Here is a 15845-nt window from a genome sequence, read left to right as displayed (position 1 = left end):
GATTCCCACCTAATTTCTTTATGCATTGATATCAACACACATGCAATAAAGACAACAGAACATATTTTTTAAAGAATAGTGCTACATATACAATAAAATTCGTACATTATTTCTTTCAACACAAAAAATTTAATACAAAATCTCACGACATAACAAAAATCTCACCATATAATTATTATAAATATCGTTGTACAATATTTTTATTGTACTTTTAATATTATTCTTTTTAAAAATGAAGAGTTAATCCTATTATATATTTTAATTAATTTTTTAAAAATACTTTTATACATGTATTATCATTTAAAAAAAATATATATTACCGCTTAAAATGTACAGCACTCGGAACGTCACACTTCAATTATTATGCCAAATGCGACCAAAACTTACAGGTTGTGGTAGTAATATAAGGATTAAAGCCATGCAGTTGTTCAACATGTCCATCAATATGCCGCCGCATAAACAACCACATAGAATAAGTGGAATAATTGTTGTTCTCAAACAAAGTTGTAATTTTGAATCCATGTTGTAAACATGGTTCAAAAGTACAACATGCCAGCAGAACTTAATTTCCTCAAGAATTATAGAAGCAACCTACTGCAAACAAACTCAAATGAAGCACAAGCCCGAGCCTAACACCGGAACAGCATTACCAACACATTGATGTACAATTGAGCACCAGATCCAGAAGCAAGTGTGATATATAAGTAGATGTATAGCCGTATATGTTGCTAGTAGACATATGCGCACGCGCACACACATACAAATGAAGCAAACACATAAATGAAAGGAAATGCAGAAGAATGATTGATTCCCTAGAAAAACAATAAAAAGAAAGAATAAAAATATACCTCGATCGACAATAAATAATATTACACAAAATTGAGTTAACAACAAGATCCAGTGCATGTACTTTCAAGGTTAGTAACTCGGCAATGTTAGTGAATCTAGACTCAAAACTGAAAGTCTAACTGAGCCAAGTGAGTCCAATTCTCCAAAAAAGCCTAATCACTCAGAATATCATTCTAGCTCCATGTTTCTTTCATGTATCATGATTTACGTGTTGACCGCCAAACAAATTATGTTTGAAGTGTGATACCACGTCCTCCCACAAGAGAAGAATCGAGAAACGTATCCAAATAAAACAAATCAAGAGATCACCTGTCCGTTGTCCGTTTTATTTCTTTGGAGCTCTTCTTGAGCAGTTATTAGCCTACACATGCAGTAAAATTAGAACAATTATAAGTCTCTTTAGGGTATAGACTGAATAAACAAGAATATCATGTAAATATATATAGTCATGAACTAACTATAAATTTGTTTTTCTAATAGTATTCAATCTCTTACTTCACACATAGCAAATCAGTTAATAACTATCTTTTAGAAGGTGCAATTCATCTCCATGTTGAGACTAAATGAATGTTGTTACATATTATGAATAAAATCATCAATAACATTCACACTTAATTCTAACACCATTCATCTGTAAATCCATGCATTATACATCAGTCGAGATACTGAGATTACTATTTGATGCTATGGCTCCACATACATCCTCAGGGTATTGGCTCTGACCGTAACCAAGAAACACATAATTAGTGATCACAATTCTTAAATATGTTACTGTGAAACAAACATTTAACAACAAGCATATTAACATAAACTCACTCGAGACTGATATTCATGTTTGACCTGTATCATCAGGTGTGTTGAGATTCAGTGGCATTGATGTGAAAACATCAAGATACATGAATAAGCACTCACATGGTATGCATTCACTGAACGACCTTTCCCCAAGTGATCAATAATAGCTAAGAAAAGAATTTCTAAATACGGTTGTGCAACATTAATCTTCTTTAACCGAGAAAACCATTTTATCCATAATTGGTAACACGTAAATTGATTCCTTTACCTACTCTTCAACAGTAGAAAGGTTTCAATTAAGGTGCATTGTGAGTCAAATACGAGCTTGTGCTTTGTAATCGTGGATCCATTGTAACAATATTTAGTAAGGATTTCATCCATGTTCAGTCAAGTATATTGCCTCGAGTAGGACAGCAAACAAGCAGGGAAGTCATATATGCCAAAATTAGCCCAGCCTAGTAAAATCGGGCTAATAAAATTGAGACCTGATTTTCCAAATTCAACCCAATCCACTAAATTTGCTTGGCGAATTTAGTGTGGATTGAGTTGGATTTGGAAAATTCCAACCCACTTAAAGGCAGGCCTCCGTGGCAAGTTGTGAATTTTTTGTGATAATTACTTTAGCTAACAGGTTGAAATTCAATGATTTAGAATTTTACCATAAATTTTTATTTATAAAATTATTAAATTCAATTAATTATATATTTTTTCTATAGGACCGCATTCTGGTCCACCTAACCCGCAACCCGAGCCGGCTTGACTAGGTTGAGGAATTGTCAACCCGACAAGAAACAGGCCAACCCGACACAGTTTGATAGCTTTAGTTGTAGTAGATCAAACCATATGGATTTAACCTGGACGGGTCCAGATCCTTTTTTTACAAAATAAAACTATTATATTAAAAATTGAATTATTTAAAAGATAATAAAACTAATTGTTTTTTGTCAAATATTTCTTAAACTACAATGTAAATTACAAGAAATAGTAATACCAAATAATGATGATGATGATGAAAAAATAATTAGAAAACTTAACATTTACAATAATACTTATGTAACACATAAGATTAAAGTAGTTGTGGTTTATTGTTTCCATCATTCAGTTATTTTAAGAATATTTAATATTTCGACTCATAGGCCAAGCCATCAACTTGATTTATGTAAAAATGGAACATGACAAGCGGACTGAACCAGGAAGGGAGGAATGTCCCCCCAGATGGCCTGATCAATTATGGACCAGATTTGCAAATGCCATACCAGGAATCTGGGCTTGCCAAACTAAATTGACAACCATAGCATCCATAAATCTCCAGCCAAAATAAGATGAGCATATTGGAAATAAAATGGTTCTCTAGTAGTCCGCAAGTGAGTCATCACTTGGAAAATTTGCACAGTTATCATCAAATGCAATCACGGGTCTCAACAAACAAATACCTTAAATTCATCCAGGACATGCGGATGAAAGGTTTGCACTGTAGGCTAAGCGTTTGTTATTCAATCATACCCATCTTTCTCGGCACCAGTATTAGATGCTAACTGCGATCAATAGGCTTTTGTGAAACTGATATTTGGACATGATGTGCATTCATTCAAGAGTATGATTAGCTAGCTGGGGAATGTAAACATATGCTCTCACAGAAAAAAGTGTTCCAATCAAAATCACAAAGAAACATCGTCCTACTCCTAGGATACACCTGAATCTAAAGAATCATACAATCACTGGTCGTGAATCGCTTTTTAAGGCCAGTTAAATTAACGAATTGGATAAAAATTTAATGGGATGAAATCTCCCAACTCATCACATTGATTATGAGAAGAATTCGAGAGAGGTCAAATTCATTAGATCAATATTCTTTAAAATTTCTAACCTGGACATGGTTATAGTTTTCTTGTTGGATTTTGATTATAACTGGAAGAGTTCTGAAAGGAATATTTTATTCCTTATTTATTTTTGTTAAAATTGATAATATCAATTTAAGATTTTACCTTTCTAGATTATAAGATCTTGTTTGATTTATTTCTAAATGATAATATCTTACTTGATTTATCTATATATATTATAAAATTTGTTTTTAATATGATTTTTATCTCTAAGATATTTAGTCCTTATTTAAAAGAGTTTTATCCCTAATGAAAATCTTGTTAAAAAACTCTTTTATTGAATTGTTTTTAGGTCAAACACTGGGTATAAATATGTAGTGTCTTACACCCGTGTAGAGTGGCTTGAGAGAGGTCGGCGGAAGAGTCCTTGCATAGAAGAAAAATACGATAGCCATTGATGAGAAGCTTTTGTGTGATCGGTTGATCACTTTGTGCACCTGCTAAAGTTTTTGGTGTGATCGGTTGATCACTCTGCATAGCTGCTGGAGTTTTTATGAACTCACACAAGTTCAGTTTTGGAGATTTTCGTGTGAAGATTTTCGTGTGATTGATTCACAAAATTGCTATGTTGCTGATTAGTGTTGAAGACACGTGCAAAACAACAATGACGCAGATTGTTGATCGAAAAGTGTTCTCCTATTGTTTTTGAGCAACTTCGGTTTATCCATCTAGTTTTTTGAGTTTGGTTTATTTTGATGCATTTTAATTCCTTGGATTTTCAAGGAATTTGGTTTTGTTATTTTCACTATTATTGTTTTGTATAAACAAATTACATATTTTCCTAGTGAATTTTTGTGGTGAGACATAATTTAAATTTGGTATCTATTTATTCATGTTTTACTTGTGTGTTAATAATTAATTCTCGCTGTATGTTGTGTGCTCGTGTTGACAACACCAGAACACAACACTAACTTCTGATACACACAATATATTAATTTCCTATCCGTTTATGATCAACAGCCCCTTCAAGTTGTAACACCCAAATACACCAAACATTGTCTAGAAATTTTTTTCGAGTCTATTGAACGCCGATTGACCCCTGTCGGAGACCGAACTTCTAAAGTCAACTAAGCAGACATGTTCCCGGGTCCACTAAATTCTGTTAGTGAGCAATATCTGATTCGAATTTATTCCAGTGGATTGTCAATCTTCTCAAGATAGACGACATGCATGAGCATCATATTCGCCGTATGCAACTTATTTATTGTATGTATCGATCATCCCGTATCAAGGAAAACACAAGTTTTTGTTTTTCCACTACATGTTGAGTTCTAAGACAGGAAGACCTCCAACGCACAGAATAAATCATGAGAAGAAACACATTGTGAAACAGATAATGTACCTCCGCTGTAAATCAGTTATCTCACGTAGTAACTCCTTTTCCCTATCATGAGCCGCCTCTAACTACAAAAAGGAAGAAATGTTAAGAACTACTCTTCTGAAACAGCTTGAAGTGCAAGTCTAGAAGGTTGCATATGCCACAGTAGAACAAGTGAACATTTCGAGGATAGATTGGGCACCGACTATCAAGCCAAGCACTCCAGGGAAAATGAAAGCAAGATCAATAAAAAATATTAATTTACCTTCTATCTGAACAAATTTTATAAATTTTTAAAATATATTGCAAAACAGAAAATAAACAAATCATCCAGACTCACAAATGCTCATCATTAATTATATTATAGAAATTTAGCAATCTTTACTTTACATTATGCAAGGGAAAACATTGTCCCTTACCATTTTTGTCCATGCTTCAGCAAAGAAAATACATGAGAATTTGTCTCGGTGTTGGTGAAAGAACATTATTAGTACAAAATGGAATACATACACAAGCACACAAAACTTCTAATGTCATTTTCCGGCCAGCCCCCTCCCCACAGAAGAAACTATAGAAAGACAAAAACAGAGGAGATATACAACATGAGGAAAACAATTACACAGTAAATGCTGTCACACTGGCATTTGCGTTTTGATCTACTACATGGGAAGGGGGAAGTGGGAAGTTGCTCTTCAAATAAACACAGATCAAACTCAGGTACACCCTTAGTTAATCAACAAAACGCTTCTACATACCAAGGATTTCTCAGGCACAGCTATGTTCATTGGCCCACCTCCCATGTCTGCCAATACATAGAAGTGTGAAAACATCTGGGTATGGTCTAATATCTAATTTCTAATGCATTAATAGTTGATACCTGAACAGTCACCAACAGCTATATGCTTCATAAGACTAAGAATACAATCCTGTTGGGAGGAAAAAAAACGTATCACTTACATTAAATGAATAAAATCAAAACAAAGAACCACTCTTTTTCAGAAAATTCATTACCCTTTGAAGGACATTTGTCTGCAAAACAGATTGCAACATGGGAAAAATGGCATGGCCGTGAGGATTTGATGGAGTGGCATCAGAACATTGTGGTGATGAAACAGCAGGATGTTGAGGAATCACCTAAATAAATTGTATAATTTCTTATTTGGCCATATAATAAAACCAACAAAATGGGATCCAATTAGGGTTCAGACAACATCAAAAGAAATAAGATAAGTTATACTTAAATTTTAAGAAACTGGTAAGATAAGCAGCCACACTTTGTTACCAGAATAGAATATAGTCTTCTGGACAAGTGAAATTGAGATATAGCTTCATTGGCAAACAAATATCTAAAGTATGCATTCAACACCCAATGATAATTATTTTAGCATATCCTGGATTTGTTCAACAGATTTAAACAAATGTAAGAACTACATGAATTAAACTTAAACCTAAGGTTAATCTGAATTAGAACTTTTGTTTGATGCCATCAAATGACACTGGCTCAAATATAATATGCACCCATAGGAGAAAGAGTAATATGTTAGCTTGACAAACTTTCATACCAACCTGTAAGCTCTGACTTTTCTGTAATATTAATGGAGCTGGAACAACCTACACAAACAAATATTTAACCTGACTTAAGAGTTCACGAGCCTAATTGCAACAAGACTTGAATAGCAACCTTTTCTGTCTCAACACTCTCTGATGTAACCTTAAATCGACCTTTTTGCTGAACAACTGGACACTTGCCTTTCTCGTCAAGTTCCTCACATGCAGCTGCATCACATATTTGCAAAACGAGAAATCATATGAATGTGACTCAATTCAAAAGTGAATACTCATTTGAATGTGAGTTCCAATAAATAAAATAAATTAAACTTCACTTGCCCGATGTTTTAGAACCTTTTGATATGATTTCTTGGTTTGCAGTCTCTATCCCAGCACCCGACACTTTCTGCGACTGACTTTGTACTTTGTCACTAAAGATTTCGTAACAGGAAAACAGTAACTTTACCCGGTAAACTAAACAGACACGGTGAAAGAAAGCTTAGTAAGTGAACACTGCAATTAGAACTCGAGAATCTGATCTGTGATTAAATCAGCCTTGATGATACAAATAAATTAAAATGAAAAAGGAAGTTATTGTGCTAAATTATCCTTACTGTGACCTTCATAAGTTCAACACTGAGATAGAAAAGGGAAGTCAATAATAGTCTCCTCATTTGGTCAACAAAAAGAGAGAGAGAAGAGAAAGTTACACCGTTTAACAACCTATAAGGTGCACAAGTCCGTAACATGAGAAAGCAACACATATTTTTTGAGTAAAATCACCAGCATTAATTGGGACAACCTTTGATGAGCATGAGGTTGACATAATTAATTTACAAAAGACCACAATCAGAAAAAATTTGCAGCGGTATAGGGAAGCCTAACAACATTTTTACATTCCTCATTTCTAGTCAGTAGAAATATGTATCTGGATATATTTGTTGCATTGGCATTAAAGGCAGGGAATCAGTCAACGCCAGTATTTTGTTGACTCCAAAGATAAAAAAAATTAAGAGAAAATATTCGGTGGAAAATCAAGTTAAGGGTTAAAGATTGCAGATCAAAGAGATTTACAGTTTAAAGCTTGGTACGTAGGAAAAGGAAGGTGTACGGAAGGTGAGAAGGTCAGCTCATCAAATGGAACAAAGACGGTGAGTTTTTGTACAAATTGCATTTTAACTAATAAAAAAGGTAACTATTATATTATTCTCCTTGATCATATCATCTACCACCTGTCACTACCTAAAAAGTTATAAGGAATCTTTCATTGACAGAAACTGTTACTCCATTTGAAACAGAACTAGTTTATGAAGTCACGTCTATGTTGTCTTGGACCAGGAGAAACTGATGAACAACTTTCAAGCAGGATTTACTTTTCTAGGAAGTTGTTTCAGCCACTTTGACTGGGTTAATTCAGTCATATGTCTAGCATTCGATGCACTAAATCCTTCAGAACCATGAATTCCGGACATCTGTATTTGCTGTTACATAAAAGTACATGCATCTATGTTGACAACAGCAAAAGGCTTTAAACATATGAAAACTGATCGAGGGAAAATCAATAGTTATCAGAAACCTGAGTAAGCTAGCATATGTTGCTTCTAAACTAGAGGTGACACTGACACATGAACTTCCTGGATGAAATGTAGTTTGAGGCACAATATATTAGATGGATATCGAATGAAAAAGATAGAAGCAAAGTTAAAATGAACAATAAGATGAAAAATCTGAATTCTGCAAGGGTACAAGTCTAAAGATATCAGCCTGATACCACTGATTTTACTGGTGTTTTGACATTACTAGTGCGATTCCATACTTTTTTGAAATATTGACTCAGCATAGTGGAACAGCTACTCACTGGAGAAACTCACAACACCATGGATCCTCGTAAACATTTAAAAAATTGAAAAAAATAAGGCAATTGAGTATAATACCTATGATTGGACAATGCTGGAGCTCCATCTGATACTTTAATATTCAGCTCTGAGAAAGGTTTTTCTGCCAAATTGCTTTCTATGTGCTTCTCATTGTCAAGAGGTAAGAAGTAAGACGTTGGTTGCTCCATGATTGGGCCAGAAATCATCATATCTTCATCTGATTTTTCATATTTAGATCTAAAAAGATAAAATAAGTTTGTTAAGAACACCAACACCCAACCAAATTCATTGAAGAGAATAGCATCCAAAGTCTCATCACAATAAGCACAAGCAACACAGATGCATGATTTTCTTATGCAGGAATACAATCTGGATATAGAACTAAAAGTGTACATGGATTATCAATTTTATGACCGCTAATGTTATATGGCACAAACATGATGTTACATTTTGGAAGAATTTTGAAGTTATAACTAGAACTATGATAACATACAAGTTACTTGCAGAATCTGCTGATGAAAGAGAAGCATGAGGATTATCGTCCTGTGGAAGATGTCAGAGAAAGACATTAAAGCCTATTTGACCTCGCTCTATGCAAAATTATACAACCATACGGAATCTGCCGCATCCGAATATCGACTTGCAAATGATGACTGGTGAAGGAGTTGTGAGACTTGTCTGGACATAGATGACTGGTGAAGGAGTTGCTTATCTGGCATATCTTCATCTTTTTCTGCTATGATATCATCATCCTGGATCTGAAAGCAAGAGCAAACATACACGAGCTGACCCAGGCCAAACAATTGCAGCCATTAAACCAATTTACACAAAATAGATGAAAGAATACCAATGAAGCCTGAGCCTTCATATCTTCAAGATCAAAATTCCAACCACTAATACCCCGTTTATACTCATTCTGTGAATGTACAAAAACACAATCAAAAGCTGAGAACCATAATACCGTCAAAACAATCTTCTACCTGCAGCAATTCAAGAATTTTGTGGCAATTGACAGCAATGATATTGATTAAATGTATAAACCCTTTTGCCGCCTTAAAGCCTTTCCAACAGTAAAGGCTCGTTTCAAAGCCAACTTACCTAAAGAGATTCAAGTAGGTGAGGATAGTCAGAATTCTACACAGGTATATGCCTTAAGAGCTCTTCTACTAATAATCTGAGGTAATTTAAGCTATGATCTTCTGATGTAAGAACAGAATCAATCAGCCAGAGTAGAATAGAAGTGCAAGTGCTCTAGCACCAAATTAGCTTAACAAACGCGTTAAGAATTGATTCATTATGTTTGATCGCTTATAGATGTTTCAAACAAAGGTTACAAGGGTTACTTTCCCTCTCAACTACCTTAATTTTTCAACTAAGGGAAAACAAGCATCTATATTACTTTACACACAATTAATTAGGAAAAATTAAAATACACCTGTGATATTTCCTCTTTCTGTCCATCTGGCATTTTCTTTTGTGCAAGCATGTCTTCCTCCTTCCTCTAAGGTCATTCCATGTATTTCAATTAGGAAAAATCCACAATGTTGCAAAAATAATGAAACTATTTAATTATATCTTCAACCAGAAACCTTTAATGCCTGAAGACGATCACCAAGAGCTGGCAACCCCTCTAGAAGAGTTCTAGCAAAGTAATCATTGGACCTAGCTTTCTTATAAAAAGAATGCTTCAATAACCTTTTTGCAGAAGGCCTTTTCGAAGGATCTTTCACCAAACAACTAGCAATCATCTGCTTAAAAGACTAGAGACCAAATACAGATACAATCAATAAAATTGAGGAAAGTTAAAATCAGTATTCATTTAACGTTTTCTCAGTCATACCTTTGAAAATTTTTTGTCCCTCTCATAATCAAGACCAGGTGGTGCATTTTGCAAGGTCATAAGCAATACCTAATGAATGGCATGTTGTTCATACCATGAGATTAGAAATAAACTGAAAGGGCTTCAGCAAAAATGAAGCATGTCAGAAACTCATTGTATCTCTGAGAACCTTCATGGGGGGGTACTTTGAGAAAGGGGCATGACCATGTGCAAGCTCCAAAGCAGTTATGCCAAAAGACCAAATGTCAGCTCTGTAAATTCAGCAACCGCTATAAGAGAAATGTATTGAGGTATGATAAGAAGAGGAATAATCCAAATACAGATCAACATACTTGAAATCATAACCATGCAACTGCTCCATAACTTCTGGGGCCATCCTATGAAATCACAAATTGGTTCAACAAATGAAAACTGATCAGATTTTAGGCAACATGGGTGAAACTAATGTGTAAACGGAAGAATTCTAGTATGTCTATTGTTTTGATGCAAAAAATTATCAAGCAAGAGTCATTTCTGATCAGGTATGCTTCTTCTCATGAGCTGAAGATAGAAAAGTAAAGAATGAAATTTCCTCGGAAATGACACTCAGAATGAGATGCAAATCGTAAGACAAAAAAGTGTGAAATATATGGAGACAATAATTGACCCATACCAGCAAGGAGTGCCCACAAATGTATTCCTCATGCGCTGCCTATCACCTGAATCAAACAAGCAGGCAGAAACACCAAAATCCCCCAGTTTGATTGCTCCACGTGAGTCAATTAAAATATTACCAGCCTTTGCGAAAGAAAACAAAATATAGCGTCAGGAATTAACTTTAGAAACAGATATGGTATTGTGTACTGTTCTGGTAGAGGGATGTTGATGTTCTAGGTGCAAATTTATTGGCGGTGAATTAAGTGTCCTAACAGGTCCTAGTATGTGAAAGATGATACTTATGCCCAGTTCATAAATCTTATTTAATAAAGGTATTGAAAAAAGTGCTCCTTATTTGTAATTCTTCCTCTTATGTTAGGTAGTGGTAGTACGTGCAGATCAAATTAAAAGGTTAGTGAAACATTTTTCCTTTCAATTCTGGCACTTCATACATCTGATAAGTGATAAACCTAAAACTTTACAAGTTATGGAAAGCTTCTAGAAGGAAGAGGAATCCTTTATCTCCATGAAGGAACTCGGACACAAAAGCATAACAGGATAATATCATAAGTTATAACGAACACAACAATCTTTGTAATTCTAGATTTATGTTTTACACATATACAAAACCTTTTAGAATGATGATATCATCTGATATAGATACAAACAACTACAAGCAAAACTAGCATAAAATTCAGGAAAAAAATGAGAGAAGTTGGCTTCCAGATTTATTTTCATTCCTTCACAATATAACAGCAAAGAATTGGCCCTATGAAGTATAAAAAACTATTTCACTTGACACTAGGACGAAGAAAGAAATATATAGCAGATTACGCATGCTCTTATATGTATAAAACTTATCTGCTCACCTTTACATCACGATGAATGTGACCGTGCTGATGAAGATAGTCCAAGCCCTTCAACACCTCACGTAAAATTGTAGCTATAACAACTTCCTCAAAACCATCTGGATGTGCTGCCTTCAATATGTGTAGACAAGAACCTCCAGACATGTAAGGCATCACGACCCACAAACTATGATCACTAACAAATGAACAATGCGATTTAAGAACATTCGGGTGATCAACAAGGATCATTGTTTGAGCTTCCCTTGAAATGTTATTCTGGATGTAAACGCAAGAAGTGAATTAGAAAATATGTTTATCATGCTAGCAGAGTGAAGAACTAAAGAGTGGACCACCAATTAAAATGAAGGAATAGCAAAAGAAACTGTATAATTATATTTATCAGCAAGTATTTGCGCATTCTTACTAGCATAAAAAACCAACTGTGGCCCAGCTAAAAGTCAATTACGCTAAAATGCTCAAGGCAACACCTAAGAATTTAAATCCAATTGAGGTTTGAAAGCACATACGACTCTTGACCCCTTAGGTCCAGCAAACGAATCAAAAATTTTGTGATTCCTTACAACTGACAATTCCAATTCTTCATCTTTTGCCAAACCAAAACACACCCTTCTATTCTTCTTCATCCTTTATAAGTAAAACCAAGTATGTCTCCACCATAACTAAATATTCCTCAACGTTCACCAAATTGTGCAATCAGCAATAAACACTCGATCATGCAAAAAAAAAAAACCCAGAAGAAATCGAGCATACACAGCAATTCACACATTAATATTTTTTCCCAACAAAAGTTTCTGAAATGTGGATTACCAAATCGCAATTATTACGTTCAAAGTCTAAAATCTTGACCGCAACAATCTCATTGAGAGGATTGCAGAGGGCTCGATAAACTGAAGCGCTGGCTCCCGTCCCTACCACCTCATACAACGTGTAATGCTCTGCTCCAATAGGGTACTTCTTCTCCTTCTCCATTGCATTCAAACCTCAAAACTCGGACGATTACAACTTCCCCGGCAATCTGAGATTCGGAACTGCACTAACCAAATTCCCCTAATTTCACAAAAAAGGGAAAAAATTATTCGAATTTTCCTACTCTTTGTCCGTTGCATGTGACGTCAACACCACAAATAAAGTTGAAAAAAAAAATGCAGAATCAATTGCACGAAGATATTTTGACAAAAATATTAATAAATGGAAAAGGTGGTGATCAAGCTGAAGAGAGCGAGAGGGCGGAGCAACCGGATCGCCGCTAAGAACTTTTTTGTGTGTGTTGTGTGTGTAAATCCCGCCACCTGTTACATGCAATATATATTCATACACGTATGTATTTATCTATATGCAATGCCTTCGACTTGATTTTTACTTCTAATAGGTTGCTTGTGTAAATTATATATATAGTTTTGACATAGTATTTACAGTGAACAGGGACGGATCCAGGAATAAGAGTTGAGGTGGGCTTGAACTCAATATGATAAATTATATATTATTAAAAAAAAAGTACATTATAACGTTCAACGAAGTTGTGCCTTACGGGATTTTAAAACATAAAATTCATCAATAATAGAATTTACATCAATATGTTTAGCTAAATCTCGTTCAATATAGAGTGTCAAACAATCGGCAAGAAAGTCATCCTCCATTTTATTGCGAAGTGCCGTCTTCACATGCTTCATTGCTGAAAAAGCCCGTTCAATAGTGGCATTAGACACAGTTAATGTCAAAACAAGATGAATCAATCTAGTCAACATAACATAAACACTTGACCGTCCACTCTCGGTCAATTGCTGACACAACTCAACAACTGTAGAAACCTTTAAATTCTGCATCACATCGAGTTTATAAATGTATCAATGCATACTTCAAAACAACAATTTCTTGATTTGTGAAATCTCCAGGATAAAACTTCTTCGCAAGCTTACAAATATCATCACTGTTAAATGAGTCAAATGAATTTTTAGGATCTAAAGCTATACTAAGAGAAAGAAGTTTCACCGATGACTCATTGAACCGAGTATTTAACTCCATTAAAATGAAATCTTTTACTGCATTAAAAACATCAAAGTGGTAATGATGTTCTATTGAATAAACCGTCGCTAATTAAAACCGCCGATCCACCTTTTTTTTATTTTTTAATACTTTAGCGACGGTTTTATCAATCACCGTCGCTAATATTTGCGACGGTTTTGATAAAACTGTCGCTAATCCACATCGGCGACGGGTTTACGAAAACCGTCGCAAATATAGCGACGGTTTTCAAAAAACCGTCGCTAAATAAAAAAAATGGGCTGGGCTACAGCCCAGTATAGCCCTAGCGTAGATCCGTCTCTGACCGTGAATATCTATGTTTGTATCGATTGAAGTAACGTTAATTTAATTAAGAGTAGGTTTCTTGTGAAACAGTCACACGAATCTTTATCCATGAGATCGATCAAACCTACCGATATTCACAATACCCAAATAAGATATCCGTCTCATAAAATACAACTTGTGAGATCGTCTCACACAAATTTTTACTTCTAATTAAATATGTAAAATGTTATTTTAGAAGTGCTCGCATAGATACCTTCAAAATATTTCACAATATCAAAAATCATATTTAATTTTGATATATGCATATGACAGTAATATACAATAGTTTGTGAATTATTTTAATTTTATGGAATTTGAATTCTATTAGATATGTTAATATACTCGTAGTAGTTAAAAATGAAATATGGACTTTGTTTTTTGTGAGACGATCTCATGGATTTTTATTCGTAAGACGGTTTAACAATGCTCATATTTACAATACAAAGTAATATTTTTGACAAAACAATTAATAATATTCCATTTGTAACCCAAATAGAATATCAGTCTCACAAAATTAACTCATGAAACCGACACATAAGAACTTTTGTGATATATATACCTTAAATAAAAAAAATCAAATCCTTTAATCCAAACACAGTCTCTTAAGATTGCATCCTAGAAATCAAGTAGAAGTAAATAAATATGAAAATCAATATATGATATAGAAGCGTCACACTCTTACTCTATACTTGATATGATTATTATAATCAAAATAGGATTTGAATGATATATCTATATTATGAAGCAATTTAAACAAAGGGCATCAATATGACGGTTTATAAAAATTTTGATATGATGTCTCTATATTTTGAATACACCAACACTCAAGCAACAATAACAATATGTACATATAATATTATCCTTATATACAAACATATTTTGTATCATTATACACATAGACATACACCTTGTAAAACTTGTTTCAAACCCTGACACATTAAATTCATTATATTACATATACGGAAGCTATACAATAAGACGTCCCGGTTCTTGTCGAGGTGAGGCACGTCACAAGCATCTATTGGCGAACTGACATCCTATATATCTTCATTACCTGGATCTTGTAATACATGAGCTGAGTTTATAAAACTCAATAAGTTTGCACTTGTATGTATCAATATACGTAGAAGGAACATACATATCAAGTCATGATCAACAATGAATCGTTAAACCATGTCATATCATAGCATATATTCATGTTCTTTTTTTTACTTGAGCCTCATTAGCTGACATGTACCACCGTGCTTGCTTTATTATATAGTTACTACTGTGTTGGACGTCAGGGAGCATCTTTGGCAACCCCACGCCCCATGATCATATATTGGCCAATAGGTTTGGTGGATTTAAAATCACCCATGATGTCAACAATCTCTATTTCATGTAAAAATTAGCCCTTTTCTTTTCATGTTCATGACATAGCACTCATCTTCAATATTCATGAGTTCCTTTCATATTTAATACATAACTATGGAATATGGTGCTATGTTTTCATCAATAAACATACTAACAATTTACATATAGCAATAATCAATGAGAAGTATTTGAAATTATAATATTACTCATGTATTACTTCAAGAACATGCCAACTTACAGTCCAAGTGTACTACTACTAGTTTGAGACGATGTTTCTCGCTCTATACTGTCAAATACTGATATAAACCAATCACTATGTATATACTAGGTGAAAATTATTCATTTATTGTCCTGTACATGTAAAATAACTAAAAGAGAAGAAAACTTACATCCTTAAGAAGTTCTTGTGATGGAGAACTTAATTTTAACTTCAAAATATGAAAGAAATGAAGAAGAGAGCTTTCGGGAGGAAGATTTCTTGTTTTGCTTCGTGTTCTTGCTGTAAATGAAGTCGAGAATGGTAGGAATGCTTGGAAA

The 15845-nt window shown here is 34.2% G+C and overlaps 1 protein-coding gene across 3 annotated transcripts; it reads right to left on the bottom strand.

The window, feature by feature from the left end:
• Window positions 1-853: 853 nt before the first annotated feature.
• LOC140805695 (uncharacterized) lies at window positions 854-12889 on the bottom strand. Of its 3 annotated transcripts, XR_012112310.1 has the most exons (21): window positions 12417-12889; window positions 11610-11864; window positions 10757-10881; window positions 10437-10481; window positions 10274-10355; window positions 10105-10173; window positions 9854-10024; window positions 9700-9765; window positions 9112-9180; window positions 8879-9022; window positions 8758-8807; window positions 8322-8501; window positions 6727-6818; window positions 6521-6615; window positions 6406-6450; window positions 5851-5973; window positions 5717-5765; window positions 5595-5641; window positions 4864-4925; window positions 3075-3176; window positions 854-1210 (listed from the first exon to the last, which is right to left on the bottom strand). XR_012112310.1 is itself a non-coding variant. In XM_073161967.1 (20 exons), the coding sequence occupies exons 1-20, from the start codon at window positions 12576-12578 to the stop codon at window positions 1147-1149; spliced, it is 1995 nt and encodes a 664-aa protein (XP_073018068.1). In that variant the 5' UTR covers window positions 12579-12889; the 3' UTR covers window positions 854-1146. The 3 variants fall into 3 exon arrangements, 2 of the variants coding, with proteins under 2 accessions (XP_073018068.1, XP_073018069.1); XM_073161967.1 differs by lacking the exon at window positions 3075-3176; XM_073161968.1 differs by lacking the exon at window positions 3075-3176 and having other exon boundaries at window positions 6742-6818.
• Window positions 12890-15845: the final 2956 nt, after the last annotated feature.

The sequence above is a fragment of the Primulina eburnea genome, chromosome 11, assembly GCF_022965805.1.
Source record: "Primulina eburnea isolate SZY01 chromosome 11, ASM2296580v1, whole genome shotgun sequence".
Lineage (NCBI taxonomy): Eukaryota > Viridiplantae > Streptophyta > Magnoliopsida > Lamiales > Gesneriaceae > Primulina > Primulina eburnea.
Note: the sequence above shows the minus strand (reverse complement) of the source record. Positions and strands in the feature narration are given on the sequence as shown.